The sequence below is a fragment of the Haliaeetus albicilla genome, chromosome 16 (assembly GCF_947461875.1).
Source record: "Haliaeetus albicilla chromosome 16, bHalAlb1.1, whole genome shotgun sequence".
In the NCBI taxonomy this organism is placed as follows: domain Eukaryota; kingdom Metazoa; phylum Chordata; class Aves; order Accipitriformes; family Accipitridae; genus Haliaeetus; species Haliaeetus albicilla.
Window position 1 is genome coordinate 4,325,481 of NC_091498.1, and position 21,421 is coordinate 4,346,901.

General features: G+C 45.4%; 1 protein-coding gene across 2 annotated transcripts in view; it reads left to right on the forward strand.

Moving 5' to 3' along the window:
* The window catches only part of MAN1C1 (mannosidase alpha class 1C member 1), a 68,296-nt gene extending 50,628 nt beyond the window's left edge, over nt 1–17,668 (forward strand). For both annotated transcript variants that reach the window (XM_069803172.1, XM_069803174.1), the window contains exons 7-13: nt 3,481–3,604; nt 6,058–6,151; nt 9,719–9,834; nt 10,015–10,234; nt 12,407–12,579; nt 13,413–13,528; nt 14,197–17,668. In XM_069803172.1, coding sequence (XP_069659273.1) covers nt 3,481–3,604; nt 6,058–6,151; nt 9,719–9,834; nt 10,015–10,234; nt 12,407–12,579; nt 13,413–13,528; nt 14,197–14,314 — 961 coding nt within the window. In that variant the 3' untranslated portion in view covers nt 14,315–17,668. The remainder of the gene's footprint in view (nt 1–3,480; nt 3,605–6,057; nt 6,152–9,718; nt 9,835–10,014; nt 10,235–12,406; nt 12,580–13,412; nt 13,529–14,196) is intronic.
* Nucleotides 17,669–21,421: the final 3,753 nt, after the last annotated feature.

A 21,421-nucleotide genomic window follows, 5' to 3' on the forward strand; every position in this document is an offset into this window, starting at 1 on the left:
CTGTCACCCTTCAGTTGTCTTACCTGTACGTGATCCCAGTGAAAATTTGAGCCACCACCACAACTTTAATTGTCTCTTTTTACAGAAGAGACATTCTGCTTCCTCTGTGGCTGATAAAGACTCCGCATAGACTAACCTTTCACAGAAATGCCAAACCCTCCCCTGCCCTTTGTGAAGACAATTGAAACAGACTGTGTCTGCCTAGACATTCCCAAAATGTTTTGCTGATGACCTTGACTAAGAGCAAAGAAAATCAAAATAACACTGAGCCCACAATCCAGAACCCATATTACTGGCTTGAGCTCTGGCTTCAGGGCCATGAAACTTCTGTGAGGGCTCGGAGTATCAATTGATTCAGGAGCAAGGATGAAGCAAGCTCAATCTGTAGTCTGACTACTGCAGGAACATAATGAACAGCCAAAGGCTGTAAACCCAAAGGGGAAGGGAGTTATTCAGTGTGAGTGTGTGGAAGTAGAAGCAGAAGAGAGTAAGGTGATGCTGTGAGAGCATGCTGACCCAAATGTCAGGACCAAATCAAAGCCCAGAAGAGTTTTGCAAGAAGGAATTCTCTCTCCAATTCTGCTTTTGCAAGGATGTGCTAATTCCAGAGAGACCTCATCATCTCAAACAGAGGAGAGTCTTGCAGCATGTGTAGGCTTTTGTTGGTGGTAGCTTGGGGGGGTGGGTTAAAAATGACATTGAGAAATTTGAAACAAACAAAAGCTGGCATTAAGTCAATTCTGCATGTACATTTTTGAGGACCCAAGTACAAAGACACCCACCTCTCCCAGCTCTTCCCATAGCCAACTGGCTTTATCTCTTCCTATCACATCACACCACCTTTTCCTCTTGTGTCCCCTCTCCACTGATGTGCTTCCCTGTGGCCTTCTGTTTTCACAGAGGCACTGTATCATATCTCACACAGGCTTGTTTTCCATCCTGCTGGTCCAACTGCCACATTGTCTGCCAGGTCCTAGAGTACATTGTCTTCTCAAGCTGCTACTCTGTGCTCTCTGCCTGTGTGTTGCACTGTGATTTCTCTCCCCATGCCTCCTGTTCCAGGTCCCTGGCCCCTGCTTTCCTTCACATCTCCCCTAAACCCTCTGTACCTCCAGATTTTACTTTGTCATCCTCTCCTGATCTCTTTCTTGACTTGGCACTGTTGTGCTGCTTTGGATCTCCGTGAGAGAAGATGATGCTACCATTTTCAGTCCATGCTTGCACTGGGCAGTGTTTAAGGAAGACCCACTTCTCTGGTGGATGAAGAGAGCTCTGGGCATTTTCTTTTGTCTTGAAGACCAAGGTCTTTTAAAGGCTAGTTTCCTCTGAGATGTTATAAAACAGGCCAGCTGTGAAGACCCAGTTTGTCCAGTCTGTAGTGCTGAAAAAATGTTTTCCTGCAGGGGGTCATTTCAGGCTGCTCTTTAACCCAAGGACACATTGCAGACATACTCTGTTTCCTCCAGACCACCTCTCCTTGAGTTTTGCTGTGATTTGTAACCCAGAGCTTGGGTTCCTGGCAGCACGGTCCTTGCAGGCAGGGCCTGGCTGTGCGTTTGGGACGGAAGTTCCCGGGGGAGGGTTGTGTTGGCTGCTGTGACCCCACATAGCTGCTGTCACAACAAACACAGCCCTATTTGGCTGCTTCCAAGCACTCCTCATTTGAACTAGCTCAGAAGGCAGTTTCTGTTTGTGAGATCGTATTTGTTACAACTCCCTTCAGTGCAGTAAATAAAGAAAAAGTAATTGACTCTTTATAGATATGAGAACACCATGGGATTGTTTAGCACACCAATCCCAGGGCTAGCTGCTGCCAGGTTCAGCAGATCTGTCCAATGCTGTATTAATATCAACATTAACCTGGTCAGACTGGAGGACCTTTCTGCCTGCACAGGGAGGTCTCTGCCATAAAAACTCAATGTTATTGGGGTACCCATTTTAGCTGCATACAGTGTTTTCAAATGAAAAACTTGGTGATACAGCCTCCTGACAGTTTGCAGGGAAGGCTGACGTTTGGCAGTGACTGAGCAATTTGAAACAGCGTGAACATATTGCTTATCTAATGGCTCTTTTTGTCTGGAGGCGAAACAAACAGCTCTGGACCTGAAATGGTTTTCCGTATATCACATGGAGGGGAAACTTTTTTTTCACTCTCAGAAAGATCATTAGTTTTAGCCTCCTGGAAACAACAGAAACCCTTTTCTTCTAATAGCCAAGCTTTCAGGCGCCATCTAGTGTTACCCCCGCCCCCCTATCACTGGAAACCTCATCAGTATCAACCGCAAACAGCGCTCGCAGAGAGACGTGAAAATCAAAGCCACGTCACTGAGATGGCTCAGCCAAGCTTCCCTGGGCCAGCACCTGGAGAGGCTGTTTGGGGACCAAGGCTTAAGGATGTAGGGCATTTTCATGTCTGTGTAGATTTCAGAGAGGCACAGAGCTGTAATCTGTAGCAGTGGGATACAAGAAGGAAGTAGTCTAACGTAAAACCAAATCCAAGGGTGAGGCTGTTGGTGCTTGGAAGAGCCTCTATCCTGCCATGTCCTTTGGGTAGTTTTCTTTCAGATTTAAGAGAGAAGTGATGCCCTCCTCATGCCCAGAATTGGCTCCTAGCTCTTCTCCACGGATGATTTCTATCCATCCCTGCCCTTTGCATGGATTTGGCAGGGTGAGGGGAGACAAACAGAAACTGAGAAGGGATCCCAGTACATCAAAAGTAGGGGCAGAGGCGCCTTGTATAACTGGCTTCTTCAGGTGGTGTTTGCCACCTTCTGTAGTTTTATGCTGGCCCTCCTGTTCTTGCAAGGCGCATGAGATGATGAGCACCAGTAGGGTGCTCTCAGAGTCAGATTTGTCTTGTGCAGTTGTTAAAGAGTCCCTTTTTTTTTTGCATTACAGTCAGGTTTGCCCAGTGGCATCTTTCCCTTAGTGCTGATGTTGCTGTATCCCCTTGCAAGCAAGCACATGCTGGGAGTTCCAGTGTCAAGTATACATAAAGAGCATGAGATCTTGTTGAAACAAGGTGCTTAGGGACAGTCTGGATTCTCCATAAAATAAGAGACTTGTTGGACTTGTGGGACATTTGAGATGCGAGAGTTCAGCCCAGGCAACTTACAGACACATTTTATCCCAAAGTATCTTGTGTAGGGCAGGTTGTCAGTGTTCTTCCAAAGTTTGCTTTAAGCTGATCTGTTTGGGAGGGATTACTCTCCCACAAAAAATGCACTTTCCCAGTATGTGCCGTCCATGTGTTTGCCCTATCCTAAACAATCCTCTGTAAAACTACTGCTCCATCCCACTAGAACTGTTCCATGTGAGAGTCCTAAAAATCTATGTACTTCCTTTACACGGCCCCCGTTGAGACCTGGGTGTGCAGCGCATGCACATAGCAAAGGCAGGATCTGCACTGGGACGATGGGGGGACCTCAGGCTTTGGCTGTGTTTTCCTGGCAATGAAGACTCCCTTTTCTCTCCTTGCAGTGGCATGAGTTGGAGTTGGGGTTGGGCATCTGCCGGAAGCAGCATCTTAGCAGAATTTGGTACCTTGCACTTAGAATTCCTGCACCTCTCGGAGCTCTCTGGCAACCCGGTGTTTGCAGAAAAGGCAAGTACTTCCCCACTTGGTCTTTAGTGTTTGGTCTCTTCATACTCCTGAGGTGCTGGAGCAGAGCAGCACTTTTGTCTGCCTGCAGCAGACAATGTGGCATCAAAGTGTTCCTTCTTTCCAATACCAGTACAACTCACCAGAGGAGAAACCTTCCAGAGCGGGACGCGGGTTCAGAAACCTGTGCCTTGCAGACTGCAGAGGTCGCCAGGCCTCAGAGCATCCTATGCACCAGCTCACTGAAAAGGTTACAGAGAGCTCCTGTTGGAGATCCTGTCACACCAATAGGCCCTGGGAAGGCAGCTACCCCTGTGTTTTCTTTGGTCATTTACATTTGCTGTAGCCCTTTCACCCAGCTCTCCATCACTTGCAGCCACTGGGGAGATGGGGATGTTTTTCCCAATGTCTCAGTTGTGTGAAGCCGTAGCAAAAACTTACTCAGACAAGGACACAGCCAAAATCAAACCATATGTTGGATGCAAACTACAAAGATAATTGTTAATTCTGATGTCCTAATACTAGTGCCTTGTACTTGCAGACCTTTTTACACTAAGCAGGCAGTAAATGTTATGCTCCAGCCAGCAAGATTTCTGCTGAGGTTTCTTGTGTAGGAAAGGCCTGACAGTTGACATATTGGATTCCTTTTGTGTAACTTGTAACTGAAAATCTATTAATATTATACATTACCTTGAGCTTTTTTTTTCCACAAGTGATCTTGTAGTGCATGTGAGAGGAACTTAATAAATATGCTGTTGGATACCGGCAAGTCATTAGCTTTCGCTGCACATCCCTGAGGAACCAGCTTTGAGGGAGACAAATTGTTCCAGTTAGAATCCAAACTGCCCCCATGAGCCCAAAGGAAATGGGGCCTGTCCAGAGTCCCACAGTGGGGTGAAAACAGACAGTGGTTCTAGGATTGCCAGTAAAAAGCTCAAAATGGTACTTTTCCAGGATATTTCCAGTGCTGGTCTGTCAGTTGTGAAAAAACAAGAAAAAAAATTGAAGAAGAGACAGGAAGAAAGAGAAGGAAGAAGGTGGGAGAGCAAAATGGAGAATAGGATGGAGTGTATGGAAAGGAATAAGGTTGGGGTGAGCAAGAGGAGTGTCGCAGAGGGTGAAGGAAAACTAGAAACCCAGGAAACTCTGTAAGGAAGATAAAGAAAGACTGGTGATTTGAAGTAAAGGAGACAAGCTAAGGGGGGAGCTGAGAAAAGACCAGTAAAGGGAACAGTGGTATTGAAAGAAAATGTGTGAGAAGGAAATGGGGGGGGGGGGGGGGGAGATGAGCACTGAAAACCCAAGGGCAAGAAGGTGCACTGTTGAAAACTAGAACTGCATCCATATTCCAGGTTCAAACTGTGGCATTTTGAGCCAGGGTCAAGCCTCTGTCCCCAGCCTAACATGTTTTCCTCTTTGCCTTCTAAGCCCATAGAGGGATAAGGGCAGAACTTTTCTAATGGACTCTCCTGCGCTGAGCATGCCTGGTGTGTGCCACAGAAAATGTATTGCATTCATCCTAACACCCCCTGAGAGAAAAAATGTAGGATGATGTGGGCTCAAACAGCCCATCCTGTGGGAAATTACTTCAGAGGAACAGATCAACTCATTAACTTGCAGCTTGGGACTTGTGTGATTTTAGCAAGAATAAAGTCCATCTGTGTCTTTTATTCAAACATGTCATTAATATGCCATGCTACTAAACTTCAGTAAATATTATGCAGCCTGACGACTTACTTGGAAGCACCGACTTAAGTCTGTAGCCAGCTTTTGGCGTACAAATTGTCTAATTTTATAAAAGGTTTAGAGTGTATTAGCTGCTCTGTAGGTTATAATAGAATATTTATGCTGCATACCATTTAACTTTGTCCCTTATGGGAAAGGCCTATTGGATTTAATGGGGGTGAAGCCAAGGGAGGTTTTAGAGAATAAGTACAGCTGGTCTAGCATATTAAAGGAGCTGTCTGTTGTTGAAATTAAAGGCCCCAATTCATCATGTTAAGTGACCACATGGTGAATTTAAGTACTATGTGAGTCACTCATCCCTGCCACTCCTTTCCCTTTGGATCATGGAAAAAATCACCCTCTGCATCTCATACATTTCCACCCAGATCCCAAACCCTCAGGATTGCTTCTGGATGACTGTTAGCAAGCTGCTTCTACTGCTTGCTGAACTGCTTGCCTTACAGGATTTTTAGAATCATTTCTAAAATCCCACAGAGCTGGATAAAGATTGTGCTGAGGAGTCCAGTCCGAAAGTTTCTCCATCACAGACCTCTTGCCGGAGAGCCATGTCATTGGGTTCTGCTTGCATGATGATTCACAACGTTACAGGCTGCTGTGCTTGTTCAGCCAGGGATCAGTACTGATAAATTACAGAGTTCACAGTGACAGTGCAAAACTGTCAGCTTTTTCAGTAGAGAAGTAACATAGTTCTTGTCTCTCATCTCTCCTAGGTGATGAACATCCGCAAAGTCCTGAACAGAGTTGAGAAGCCGCAGGGCCTTTACCCCAACTTTCTCAGCCCGGTGACAGGGAACTGGGTGCAGCGTAGGTATCACTCCGCATTCAGAATCCTGCCTGGAGCATTTCAGCCTTTCCATTATTCTTTAGGAAGCAATAGCAACTGTCAGAGCAGCAAGCCAAGAAAATGTCTTGTCAGGCAGCCTGTTATACATGTGATTAGATAATGCAACCCGATTTGTAAGATGCAATATAGTAATTGTACACTTACTCCATCAGCCTTGTTTCCAGCTAAGTGTCTCACCTCCAGAGAGAATTAAGGCCTCTCTTGCACAGGGGAGGATAATAGTACATGGTTCATCACACAGATATTAGAAATCAGCACATCTTTTTGAGACCTCATCCTGCAGTCATCACATAGCCCACAGACCTACTTGGGAGTTGGACGTGAAGGCTATGAACAGAAGCACTATGAGATTTACTTCCTGAGTGTGCTGTAGCAAGTAAGGAACCACCTGGAGAGGCAGAGGGCCTACAGAGTCTCAGATCCCCCTAGGATCTAGGGATGCGTTCTCTTGTGTGCATTCGTGTACTTGTTACCATGGTACCACTGCATAGTGCAATTTTGTGCAAGAAAAGTGAGACAAGTATGTGTTCTTTTCTCTTGTTGGGAACCCAGCACTGGCCAGCACTAAAGACATGACCATTAAATGAGATACTGTTCTGATACGAAAGAGGAGCAGTAACCAGGAAAGGACTTGAAAAGAGCAAGGAAATATCAGAAGCAGTGTACCCACAGAAAGATTATTTACTTTCCTGCTTTACGTACACAGCCTCTTCCTTACCCAGAGAAGAGACTGTACCCCTTTTTTTGTGCCACCAAAGGGCAGAAGCTTGCCCTCTGGGAGGAACATGAGAGGCTACTTCTGCTGCTGTGCCCCAGATCTCTGACCTTAACTTTCCGCTCTGTTAAGGGTTTGCTTGTTTTGGCAAGGGAGAGTTGCTGGATTTCGTGTTTCTCTGTCAAAAGAAAGAAAAGTCTCTTCTTGCAGAAGCTGGTTTTAACCTGTCAGTGGATTACATTTATATTGCTTAAGCAGTTTTCTTTGAGTCATTGCATTACCTTGTGTCCCCATGTCTTGTTGCACTGTTTGCTCTGCTAGGTGGCTCCAGACCTTTCTAACTACTGTATTAATAGCTTTGATTGTAACTGACAGGCAGTTGCATGGCTGCCATCATCTGAGACAGTGAGGGAGCTCTAGCTGTGAGCAATCCCTGACCTTTAACTGCCATGTCAGCACCTCTAATGGTAATTGACAGGGCTTGGCTTGAAAGGTGTCCCAACAAAGCATTTTGGATTGTTGTAGTTGTCCCATTAAACCAGAGCTGTCCTTTGGTGCCATGAGGAAAGAAAATAGGCTTCTGTGTTTGTCCCATTAATTGATCTTCTAAGTTATCCAGTCCCTTTGTAAGCAGTTCAGCTTCCTCTCCACATTTGTCTCTGCAGAGTTGTTGCAATATGTTCCACTTGAAAAGCTAATCTCCCATCCCCTACCGCACCCCTGAGATGCCATTTTCTTTAGGTTATTCCCAACTGGCAGCCATACTGCACATTTTACCAGACACAAGCATTAGTTCTGCCTATTCATTGGTGCTGAGAGAAGTGCCTGTCTGTTGCCTTAACTGATCATCACAGAATCTTTGAGAAACTGAAGAGCTGTGCTCTTAATTCAGATGGTTAAAATACTCAGCTTGATACTCAGTATTCATCTCTTCTGCCACTAATTTAATTCTATTTATGTCTGCAAATTTTACTTCATTGTACTGACCTGCTCCCACCCCTTGCTGACATCTAGAGGGGCCTGTTGCTGGTTCTTGGAGCTTATTAAAAGTAGCTTCCGATTACTTGTTCTGGGATAGGCTGATTTACGCCAAAGGACTAGAGATAGCCTCTCTCTAGACTTTCACGTCATGAGGGCAACTCATGGCACAGGCTGTTTGTGGCAGTTGCTCATAATATGACCTTGTGGTCTGAATCCTTATTCCAGTGAGGAAAAGACTGATCAGCCTCTTCTGCATCTCCTATACTGCTGGTGAGAAATAGATTAGGACCAAAGTAGGGAGGCAGCTGCAGCCTGCCACAGAGATGTTCCCTGTAGGTGCCAGGCTCTCATTTTCTCTCTTGTCATTAAAGCTCTTTGTGGGGAGCTGTTTTTCTTGGAATTGCTGTGATTTTCTTAAAAGGTGTATCTTTGACCTGGCTGAATGAGCAGATCTTCTATATGAAGAGGCAGTGCTGTACCTCTTCTGAGTGCCGTTGTTACCTTTAGAAAATTAAAGCACGGTCCCCTGCTGAAATAAGAGATTTGTTTATGCAAAGTGCCTAGGAGGCAAATGCTGGCAAAGCTGATGCCATATGGAAAGCAATTATGTACCAGAGCTCCTGCTTTGGTGATTTTATGAATGACACACTTAGGATCACAGAGCTTCTCTTTAAAGACAGGCTGTGCAGACGGTGTTTGCAAATAGTCTGTCCTCTTTTTTTCTGAATTCATGCGTCTAATCTCATTGTTTTGCTATGGATTATTCCATGGATCATTGGACACACTGTATCAGGGATATTTGCTCTTCAGGTCAGGAAAATGCATGGCTGTTGATCTCTTCTGTTGGTAGGATTTAGCATTTAGAATAAGCCTCAGGACTTTATATATGTACAGTGAAAGGGAAAATAAAAATCTGAACAGCTAACTCCAAAAACCCTGCTGCATCTGCTTACATTTAAAATGAGGATGCGTGTAGACACAGAGGTGGACACTGTTAATTAACAGGGATGGTTCAGTCCATGGTGGGTAATTTGTCTTGCTGATCTAAAAAGGGGAGTACTTGGCTGCTTGAAAGAATGAATGCCTGTGGTATAGTTTAAAGATATAAATCCATCCAGCAGTTCCCCCCAGGCAGAAACCTGCAGCTGTCATGCCCATTTCACAGTGCAATTCTTTAGCATCCTCCTCTCCAGTAAGGTCATAGCATTGTGTACTCTGAACAGATAGCCTTGAAAATCCGATTTCTGCAGAAGAAAATATTCAGTGCACATCCTTGTACCTGACTTTATCATTTTAATACGCCAACAGCCCCAGCCTTCCCCAGGGCACAGAGTCCCACCATGAGCCAGGAATACAAATGGCACAATCGAGAGGTCCCTACAGCAGCCCCTTGCTGGGAGCTCTGTGTGATCCAACATGCATTCTCCCTTTCCTGAGGCAGGGAGGCAGCACCCAGTGGCTTCATATGGGTAGAGATCTATCAGTACCTGCCATTGCTTTTGGTTTATGAGGCTGGGATTTATGATGATTGCTTCATAAACAGGAAGCATCTTCAAGATGCAGTATAAATAACTGTTGCAAAATAAGGCCTCTGAATAGTTTTGGTAAGGGATACTAATGCTTTGTAAAATGACAGAACATTTTTCTTCTGATTGCACTTTCCACCTTTCTTCCTTTTTGAAAAAGAAACGCTGCAAGCTCTCCCCAGGAAACTGGAAAGAGGAAGGAGAGAACAAGGGCATTAAATAGGACATGGTTGTTTGCTCTTTGTAAAGCAACTGCTCATTGTATATCATGAACCTGAAGTTCTTTTCTGGCTTTCCCACCACAGACCACGTCTCCATTGGGGGGCTTGGGGACAGCTTTTATGAATATCTCATCAAATCTTGGCTGATGTCAGACAAGAAAGACTCTGAAGCTAAAAAGATGTATGATGATGCCCTAGAGGTAAGGAGCAGGTTGCTGCTCTGTATTTTTTGTGTGGGACATTGTTCATCAGAATGTTTCAGGCAAAAATGTCTTAGATCTTTGGGTTTCCTTGGTATTCACTCCTGTCCACTAAGTTACTAAGTAAGTTATTCTTACTATCCCCTAAGTAACCTTAAATCCTGATTTTTATCCCTTTAGGCAATAGAAAAGCATTTGGTCAAGAAGTCTGCTGGAGGATTGACCTACATTGCTGAATGGAGGGGTGGCATCTTGGATCACAAAATGGGTCACTTGGCTTGCTTCTCTGGGGGCATGATAGCACTTGGAGCTGAACATGCTGGACAAGAGAGGAAGCAACATTACATGGATCTTGCCGCAGAAATAACAAACACATGTCACGAGTCTTATGCACGCTCAGGTAAACCTGTGGGCTGCCTAGAAAATGTTAGTAAGGGATCGCCTACAGCCTTAGGAGACTCAGCTTTTGTGTGGCAGAGGTTGGCAGTAGGCTGTTTTGTGCTTCAGCAACATCTGCATCCCTGTGTGTGATTTTCACTTGTATTTTCTGAGCTATCTAGAAGAGAAAGCAATACATTTTACATAGCGGACAGCTGGAGCAGAGGGACAGGCAGATGTGAGCTTCTGTGGCAGAGTTGGGAAATGAACCCGGAGCTGAATCCTAGTCCTGCCTCCCAGTCACACAGCTAGCCTTGTCCCAACAAGACTATAGTTTGAGTCTGTCTTTGCGCATCCCTTTGCAGACAAGAAGGGGAGATTACCAGAGATTAATGGCAAGGTGTCCCACTATATGGAGCAGAGCGGCTGAGAAGTCCAACAGGAAGGTGTTGGAGACCTGCAGCTGCTGGTAGGAAGCAAAAAAATGAAGTTGCTCAGCCTCTTCCAGCTGTCTAAGCAGAGGCTGGCTAAGTCTTTCCATTTCACAAGTCCAGTAAAATTTGTTTCACCACCCAGTGTGCTTATCAGTCAGTGCTTTGGGAGAGCAGTGACTGGTGATGAATGAGAGACTGGGTTAGTTCTCTGCCTGCAGGGCTTTCAGCAAGATGAGCTTGCTTTGGACACCACTCCTTTGTTTGTAAGCATCTCTGTAGCTCTTCTGAGACTGCAGGCAGTGAAGCAGCAGTCTGCTTTCCAGGACCTTGTCAAGCACAGGTCTGTCTGCACTAACTGTTCCCAAAGATTGTTTCACACCTTCACCATATCAGCAAGCCCATATTGGCAGCCAGTGTCCAGCATGTTTGCCCAATAAACTTCAAGCTAACCTGAAATGATGTTTGCAAGTAACTCTTTTTTTCCTCCCAGCACTTACAGAACTAAAACAAGCCACCTGAACTAATAAGCCTCTGGTGGTGAGCGCCTGGAGCCAATTTTCACCTTCAACAATATCCATCAGCATAGAAAGGACAGTAGCAAGCCTGCCTGCACTGGTTACAGCGCTGTCATTTCAGCAAACTCATTGTTTTGCAGAGAATGTCTGTGCATGTCACCCTGGCTCTCAGCAAATAGTCCAACTAGTGGACACTGTTAGATCCCCACGCAGACAGGAGGGCCCAGGGAAGGTGTGCAAAATATTTAGAGAAATAAAAGGACTCCCTGAAACACAGCCTTGTGGTAGACACTTGGGTGCAGCAAGAGAAACCTTGTGGCATGATCATAAGCAACCTCTATGCTTAATTTCCCTGTTTTTCAGATAGGGAAAGGGTTGGTGGTGAAAGTAGGGATCTGAGTGCTACCTAATGCTTGCAAGAGATTGAGATTCTCATGTAAGGGACACTCAAAAAGACCAAGGTGCTCTTAATGTTTTGTTTATAAAATACCAGTGAAATTGATTAAGCCTTCCCCATCATCCTAATGTCTTCTTTTCAAAGAGGCTGCTCATGGGCCAGAAGGAAAGGCAGAAGTAATTGCAGGTCTCAGGTACTACTTTTTACAGCCTCCCTGCCGCAGTGCAGGCGAAATGGCTGTCTGGTGACTGATAATTGTGAAACAAACCCCCTTCCTGGGAGCAGTGTATCAGTATCTCTGCGATGGCAGGGTCAGCTGCATGGCTAGATTTTCCTTTGAATGTGTTTTCTCTTTGAGGCTTTATGACAGAGTCTGCCTCTCTGTTCTTTCTCATCTGGGTTCTGAGTTTGTCTTCAATGACAAACTCTGCTCTCAGGGTCAGGGGCAGTGCAATTCCTAGGAGCAAATACCAGCCCAGCAAAAGTGCTAGTATATGGGGGGGATTTGTACCTGCCCTCTCCATGCCCAAATCTGGTCCAAGTCTGTGTCTTGTCGGTTGTATCCACCCTCGGAAACATTTTATCCTCACCTGGATAGTACCCAGACATACCAGAGGATGAGCAACACCTGGAGTGGCAGTGGGCACAGCTCACGCACTCTGTAGAGTTGCCCCTATTTTGACATCAGCTGTGAGGCTGATCTGATACACAGGCCTGACTGACCTGCTAGTCTGACCTCACGCAAGCCTTCGTTAAATGTTGGCACTCTGAGCAGCATAAAAGCACCTGGACAGTGTTTACCTGCTTTCTCCTCAAACTGATCATTGCATGTGTGTGATTTTGTCTAGATACCAAACTTGGCCCTGAAGCCTTTCGCTTTGATGCTGGAACTGAAGCCATGGCAACCAGGCTTAGCGAGCGCTACTACATCCTACGTCCAGAAGTTGTAGAAAGCTACATGTATATGTGGCGGCTGACACACAATCCCAAGTACAGACAGTGGGGCTGGGAGGTTGTGAAGGTACGGTTGGAAAACTCATGTTAATAACTCTTACAGGCTGCTGGATTCTTACAGAAATCTTTCCTTCGGTCAGTGAAAAGAGCAGAAATTATTTAAATTGTGTTAGAGACTAAGACACATTAGCAATGGGGCAGGAATACACAAAATAGTACAATTTAGTGTTGTGTCTCTGTTGATCGTTGTGAATGTTTTCTTCTTCCTTTTGGGCTACGCTAAAATCAATCAGTCAATCAAAACAGTGGAGGTTTATGGGAGGAGTGCTGCAGACACCAAAACCTGCTATTAATGTAACAGCCCTCTGCAAAAAGGAGTCAACATTCTGTTTGAAATATCTCAACTGCTTAGAACCACTGGTTCATAGTTGATCAGGGAAAATCAACAAACCTGCTTTGCCCTTTGTCTCGTCTTCTTCCCACAAAGACCACCCAGCCAAAAAGTCCCTCACCTCTTTTAGCTCATGCAATAGCCCGTTGGCTGCTGCCCCATATCCTAGCAGGGGCTGCGTTTCAGTGGCAGAACTGTCATTTGTCTACTGCCCTGGAAAAGAGGCTTCGCAAACAGTTAGAGTTGCTACTTGAGATCTGGTTTTGCTATGTGTGTAACGTCAAGGTCAATCAATCAACTAAGTTAGGCGGTTTATGTTTCTCTTGCTATTTCATTAGAACTAGCTTTATTCCCAGAGTCTGGAGTAATCACCATGCTCTTCAGTGAGAGACAAAGGCTACTACAAACCTGGAATTTAATTTGTAAAGCTGACTTGTAGTGCAACTGATGATGATTAATGAGTTACTCCATGCTATTGTGTGTTACTGAGATTTCTTTTCCTTTCTCAGGCCCTGGAAAAACATTGTAGAGTAGAAGCTGGCTTTTCTGGCATCCGAGATGTTTACACCACAACCCCAACCCATGACAACATGCAACAGAGTTTTTTCCTCGCAGAGACTCTGAAGTAAGTCTAGTATCACAGAGGCCTTTCAGAGTAGCATAATTCCTGCAGCATCAACACTCTTGTCTGCTTAATAAGTCTTTAAGAATAAGGGGGAAGTCTTATCCTCTGTGGGGAAAACTGGGCTGGACTTCGGGTGCTGCAAAACTTTGGTAGTTTCCTCCAGTAGAACCACTGCTGTCATTGGCACTCTTGAGGTTTATGCTCATGTGCCAGATTTAAAAGACTCTTCCTGTGATTTAGAGCTGCTCTAAGTGGGAGGCTCTGACTGCTGAGGTTCCTTGAATTTAGCCCTGATGGTTTAAGAGACAGCTGTCTCCTCTGCCAGGTTAATGTCCTGCATACGGGGGAGGCATGACCATGGCTTGAATTTGCTGCCCCTTGGTGCAGATCTGCCTTTGCTGATGAGCTAATGTTTGTGGGGTGGCTGAGTGCAGATGCCTATCCCGTTTTGCCACCTTTGCACCAGGAGTGGTAGTTTCCAGCAGGAGAGTGAGACAGGGAGTCAGGAAATGTGTCACCATAAACCGTGGCAGCTGAGGCCAATAGCAGTCCCCATCACAGTCCTGCTGACAGTGCTTGCTTGTGCGTGCTTGGAGTTCTGCTTGAGTTTCCTTTAATCTTCCTTTGTGTCCATCTTCTTCCCACCCACCCTTGCCTTATGGCTCCAGGTACCTCTATCTTCTGTTCTGTGAAGATGACGTGCTGTCCCTGGACGACTGGGTGTTCAACACAGAGGCTCACCCCCTGCCAGTCAACCACACGAACTTTAAAGCAAGTGTGCAGTAGTGAGGCCATTGCCCAGCACCATGCTTCTGCAGCATCGGCGGGTTACTGCATTTCCTTTCCATTAAAGGAATTCGCATTGTTCCTAAAATGGTATTTTGGGGCACTAGTCCAATTCCGGACAGTATTATATTGGGAAGATGAAACCATGACGTAAGCACCTTCTTTTCCTCTGTGAGGAGCTCTATTAGCCTGATAATGAGATGTTTATTCTGGGCCATATTGTACACAGTTCATAGACATTCCTTTATACAGAGAATTTATATGAAATCCACTGACTTTGCTTAATAGTGGCCAAAGGACTGGAAGTTTGCCATAAAATAGACTTCACACACACACACATCCTCCTTTCGTTTTTCTGTTTCATTTTTGCCTTTTATATACTGTTGGATTTATCACCTTTCTAATTAACAGTTTTCAATATACTGTGCTTTCTAGGTGGTAAGCTTTCTAGGCTCTTTAGGAAGTACAGGATAGGAGAATGAGGAAAGGGAGTTGCCCTTTATGTGAGAGAGCAGCTGGAGTGCATAGAGCTCTGCCTGGGGATGGATGAAGAGCTGACTGAGAGCTTATGCGTTAGGATTAAAGAGAGGACAGGTAAAGGTGACATTACAGTGGGTGTCTTGTCTGCTGTAGGCCACCTGACCAGGAGGAACAACAGGATCGGGCCCTCTACAGACAGATAGGAGTAGCCTCAGGTTTGAATTTGCAGGCCCTGGTCCTCATGGGGGATTCCAACCACCCCGATATCTGCTGGAGGGACAACACAGCAGGACATGAGCAATCCAGGAGGTTCCTTGAGTGGTTTGATGATAACTTCCTCCTCCAAGTGACAGAGGAGCCAACAAAGAGAGGTGCTCATTGGGGATGTGAAGATCAAAGGCAGCTTTGGCCGCAGTGACCATGAGATGGTGGAGTTCAGGATCCTGCAGGCAGGAAAGGTGAAAAGCAAGCTCACAGCCCTGGACTTCAGGAGAGCAGACTTTGGCCTCTTCGAAGATCTGCTTGGAAGAGTCCTGTGGGATAAGACCCTGGAGGGAAGAGGGGCCTGAGAAAGCCAGTTAATATTCAAGAATCATGTCCTCCAAGCTCAAGAGAGTTCCATTCCAGTGAGCAGGAAGTCAGGCAAAAATGCCAGGAGGCCTGTGTGGATGAACAGAGAACTCCTAGCCAAACTTGAACACAAAAAGGAAGCATATAGAGGGTGGAAGCAAGAATGGGTAACCTGGGAGGACTACAGAAACATTGTCTGAGCATCCAGGGCTTACGTTAAGAAAGCTAAAGCCCAAATGGAACTTAATTCAGGCAGGAATATCAAAGACAACAAGAAGGGCTTCTATAAGAACATAGGTGACAAAAGGAAGACTGGGAAAATGTGGGCCCACTGCTCAACAAGACAGGGGACCTGGTTACACAGAACATGGAAAAGGTTGAAATACCAAATGTTGCCTTTGCCTCAGTCTTCACTAGCAAGACCAGCCTTCAGGAATCCCAGGTTCCACAGACCAGGGGAAAGGCTGGAGCAAGGAAGATGTACCCTTGGTGGAAGAGGATCAGGTCAGGGAATACTTAAGCAAACTGGACATACATAAGTCCATGGGCCTTGAAGGGATGCACCCACAAGTGCTGAGGGAGCTGGCAGATATCATCGCAAGGCCACTGTCAATAATCTTTGATCGATCATGGCAACTGGGAGAAGTGCCCGAAGACTGGAGTAAAGCAAATGTCACTCCTATCTTCAAGAATGGCAAAAAGGAGGAGCCAAGGACTTACTTACAGGCTCGTCAGCCTCACCTCAATCCCTGGGAAGGTGACGGAGCAGCTAATCCTGGAAACAATTTCCAGGCACGTGAACAACAAAAAATTCTTCAGGAGTAGCCAGCATGGCTTCACCAAGGGGAAGTCATGCTTGACCAACCTGATAAACTTTTACGATGAAATGACTGGCCTGGTAGATGAGGGGAGAGCAGCAGATATTGTCTAGCTGGACTTCAGGAAGGCCTTTGACACTGTCAAAGGAGATCATCATAGACAAGCTGTTGATGTATGAGGTGGATGAGCAGACAATGAGGTGAGTTGAAAACTGGCTGAATGGTTGGGCATAGAGGTGGTGATCAGTAGCACTAAGTCTAGTTAGAGGCCAGTAGCTAGCAGAGTACACCAGGGGTCAATACTGGGTCCAGTCCTCTTCAACATCCTCAATGATCTGGATGATGGGGCAGAGTGTACCCTCAGCAGGTTTGCTGATGACACAAAACTAGGAGGGATGGCTGATAATGCCAGAGGACGTGCTGCCATCCAGAGGGACCTCAACAGGCTAGAGAAGCGGGCTGATAAGAACCTAATGAATAAGCAGAAGTGCAAAGTCCTGCACCTGGGAAGGAACAACCCCATGCACCAATCTATGATGGGGCACCTGGCTGGAAAGCAGCTTGGCAGAAAAGGACCTAGGGGTCCTATGGACACCAAATTGACCATGAGCCAGCAGTGTGTCCTTGCTGCAAAGAAGGCTAATGGTATCCTGGGCTGCATTAGACGAAGTATTGCCAGCAGCACAAGGGAGGTGATCCTTCTCCTCTACTCAGCACTGGTGAGGCCACACCTTGAGTACTGTGTCCAGTTCTGGGCTCCTCAGTACAAGAGAGACATGGACATACTGGAGAGAGTCCAACGAAGGGCCATGAAGATCATTAAGGGACTGGAACATCTCTCCTATGAGGAAAGGCTGAGAGAGCTGGGACTGTTTAGCCTGGAGAAGAGAAGGCTCAGGGGGGATCTTATTAATGTATATAAATACCTGAAGGGAGGGTGCAAAGAGGACAGAGCCAGGCTCTTTCCAGTGGTGCCCAGTGACAGGACCAGAGGCAGTGGGCACAAACCAAAACACGGGAGGGTCCCTCTGGACATGAGGAAACACTTTTTTACTCTGAGGGTGACCAAGCACTAGCACAGGTTGCCCAGGGAGGCTGTGGAGTCTCCATCCATGGAGATATTCAAAAGCCACCTGGACACAGTCCTGGGCAGCTGGCTTTAGGTGACCCTGCTTGAGCAGGGGAGTTGGACCAGATGACCTCCAGAGGTCCCTGCCAAGCTCAACCATTCTGTGATTCTGTGGTGTTAAAATTGTAACTAAATCAAAACCTGTCTGCAAAATTCTTGATCCTAATGTATTTTTATATACCTTTTCTGTGCTCTTAAAACACATTTACCGCACATCACATCTCATTTAACTTTCCTTTATCGTTTTTGTGTTTTTCTACTTTTATTTGGAACTAAATGTTATGAGTCACTTGTAATAATTTCACTGCTGTAATAGTCAAATCTGTGAAACAGAATAAAAGTCTTGTAAAATAAAAAGCATGTTTGGGTTGATCCTCTTTAAAGCCATCTGTCAAAGACCTGTTACATCATGCTTGGAATAACTACGTGACAATACTGGCTGATTTCAAGAATATTTCACAATAGATGTTGATTTCCAGAGTAATCTAGTCAGTGTATGGACAGCAATTCCCATCTGCACCAGCTCTCTTAAATTGCTTGTTCACCATCTGATACGGGTTAGCAGGAGTTCTACTAAATGTCTTACTCTTCTAGCAAAAAATAAATAATCCCCCGCCAAGTTTGCTCTTCAGTATACATTGTTTCTGGAATGAAGTAACAGAAGAAAAAGAAAGGAAAAAATTGAAGCCGGATTCTTCCATGCGTCTGGCCACTGAACTAGTAGTTTAGCCTGCGTGTCCTCTGTGACTCTAAGCAGGATGACTGTGCAGAGGTGTTCACACGCCATTCCTGTTCTGACCCTGGCAGTCGTGAGTACCTGCTTAACTGTTCCTGCAACAAGGGCTGGATCTGGGATCGGCATCTTTTCTCCCAGCAGCCTTTCCTCTGGTCACTGCAAAGCTGCGTGGCCCTTGGTGATGGAACGTTTTTGTTCATTCTTGTGACATTCTCTTGATATTCAGCAACTTGGGAAGATAAAGTTGCTTTGAGCAAGTTGTGAAAACAAAAAATGTGTTTCTAAATTCATGCCTTTGTAATTTCCCAAGAGAAATAAGGTTGTCAGATGGGGACTTAGTGTTATCCTGGGGATAAAGACACTGGCTGGTAAGCTTGGCCTAGAGGGATGGTTAGTGGTAAGTAAACATCTTGGGAGTGAGTTGTGTTATCTGAGAGATTTGGATACAGGGAAGCTGGTTTAGCTCAGAGGATTTTTATAGTAGATTAAGGGAATTCCATAAATAAAAATGTCCTGCTCTTGGAGTAACTCAAAATACTTTGCCTGGCAAAATTGAAACCCCCCAAATAAATAGCATGGTTCTAGTTTCCTTTAGAAATAGATCCTTGGTGTTATATTAAAACTCTGCTCTTGTTTTCTCTTCCACACAAGTAAGCAAGAACGGTATTGGTAAAGTCCCATACACTTCTGGAGGAGAGCTGCTGCTTTCCTGCAGTTCAATGGCTGCATCACAAATAGGGAGTTTTTTTAGTTGCCCAGCATGCCTGAGGATGTAAAGCTTATTGATAAATTTGCTTACCAAGACACCTGCATGGAGCTCCGCACCAGTCACGATGAAAGCATTTTGCTGTAAACAGCCATGCTTGAAAATTTCCACTCTCGTAGACCACAGTTCTACAAATACTTCTGCCTGTGCTCACGGATATCCACAGTTAAATCCCTGAGGCCAGTGGATTCATCACAGGTATCAAGTTAAGCATGCATGTGTTTAGCAGGAGTGGAGGTTTGTTCCAAGAATCAGCTTTGTTCCAAGGCCTGGCCCTGATCCACAATGGGGATTTTTCTGTCCTACGGCAATGCAGGTAACAGAAATGTTCGTGCCGCCAGTGTCTTGAAATGCTTGTGCTCTTTCCTTGCTCCTCTGCACACCTCGAGCCTTGGCTGGATGCTCTTGCTGAAGCAGAGCCTTCAACTCTGGGAGCCCGGTGTGCAGAAGCAGGCTCTGGGATTTCACCTCTCTTACCTTGCACCCACCCTGTATACTTCCTGCTTGGTGAAGGTGGCAGGACTTCTGTTCGGCCAGATGGGAACGCCTCTGTGTTCTTAGTTTGAGTAGATAAATAAATGGGGTGTTATGTTGAACCAGAGGTTTGGTTTTAAATGTCTAATGGAAGGGATCTGGGAAGATGTGTGTCTTTGAGCTGCTTTCCTGCCTTTCAGTCTCAGGCATGTGGGACACCAGTGGGAATTCTGTGGATGATTTATGGTGGGTTTTTTCTACTTTTGAGTCACCTTACCAGGAAATGTGATCAGCCTAGGTTATTTCCCATTTCCCCTGTGACATTCAAATTCAGAAACCGTGATCACCATCGGAACACGTGGCCCTATTTTATGTCAGAAGGAATTTCCTGTAAATGAAGTTGTGATAAAAGAAAGTTGCATTAGTGGTAGAGATGATAACTATTAACTATCTATCGCTTGTGGAACAGCTGGCTGTTGTCGCCTGGCCATACAAGGAGATAAGACAAAACTATCCAGAAAACAAATGCATCTTTTTGTAACCCACACTTCATTTTTACGGCGTTATTAAATTCCCTTGGAAGGCTTTCAGCAGAATTGGTTATTGAATTCAAAAGCCTGGCAGTCATAGTATTTTTCCACATACATTTTGATCTGATCTATTTATCTGATTGTTTCAGATGTGATGCATCAAGCGCTGGCTGCCAGTGCTAGCAGGTTCAAAGTTTCAGCAGTTGCTTCTGATCACGTTTGGGTCTTTGGCTTCATTCCCTGTGGAGCCTCATACAGGTACTGTGCTGTAATTAGGAATCCTCTCAATAAAACACTCCTGCATTGTAAATGCTTTCGTTAGTGAGAGCCAGCGAGTGTCAGAACTGTTAAGTGACCCACCAGATTGGATTGCTTGCCACTGGATAGGAGAGGCCAAAGGGGAGTTAGGAATGCAAGCCCGTGGGAATTGAGTAGGCATTGGCTCTTGCTCTTCAACTAAATGATCTACTTTGAAATGTCTCAGTCAAACTTCACTTCACTCCGCAGCCTTTGCTGGCCATTCCTTTTCCAGGATGAACTCTGTGTTTTCCATGGCTGTGAAGCTTTGTCACAGCACATCCCCAGAGCAGGATGCAAGTCCCTCTTCCGCAGTAAACACACCTCCGGTTTTCTTGTCATCTTTGAAAAGCCCCATTTGAAACCAGACTTGGATACTCCTTGTTCCTTACTGTTTTCCAGAGGATTAATGTTTTTAGGCCTCAGTCTGGTCAGGACTTGCTTCCTTAGAGGGGGTTTCTGTTTCCAGGTGCTTTATCCATTTGTGCACAGAGCTCAGATTTTAATGCCGCCTTCCATTACACCATGATCGCTTTGACTATAAAACAGGCCAGGTTTTCAGGCTATGGGAATGGGGCCATCAATTTAAAGAAGGACAGAGTTTCTCTGCTCTTGCAACGTGCCACCCTGGAATGTGGCGTTACTGCGTGTACTCCGACATATGGAAAACCCATCCCTCTAGTGCAAAAAAGGTCGCTCCAAGTTTTTTATCCCTGCTACCAATTTATCACTATTTTTCTTATTTTCAGCTGGACACTCTCACTGCCGGCAAAGGGGAAATCCGGGATAGCTTTTCCTGCTGGGTGAATTTTCTTGGTGGAAATCTTCCTTGTCATTTCTCTATCACAAGGATTTCCTTTGATACAGGTGTGCCTGGGTGGGCCACACAGCAGATGTCTGGATATTTAAAATTCTTCCTGAGCGCTGTAATCTGTAATCTCAAGAACCAGCAATGTAGAGCCAGGAGTTGTTGGTTTTGTTCTCCTCTGAGGAGGATTAGTTCCCAGCAGATGCCCTGAATTATTTCACCTTTTGTCTTTCATTCTTTTTCCTACCAAATAATTCATGTTTGTCATCTTTATATGGTCGCTGATGACACTGGAAATGGTTCAGATGTAAAATGAGCCCCTCTGCTTCTCATCTAAATGGTGTCATCTTGGCTCTGCCAGCCACCCTGTCAGGTCTCCTTCTCCATCTAGCTGTCTGCAGGCTTTGTCATCTCATATCACCTCTTGCTCTTGCTCGTTTCCCAGACACCCAAGTACATTTATCCTGTTTCAAAGCTATCTCGTCCTGTTACATTTTGT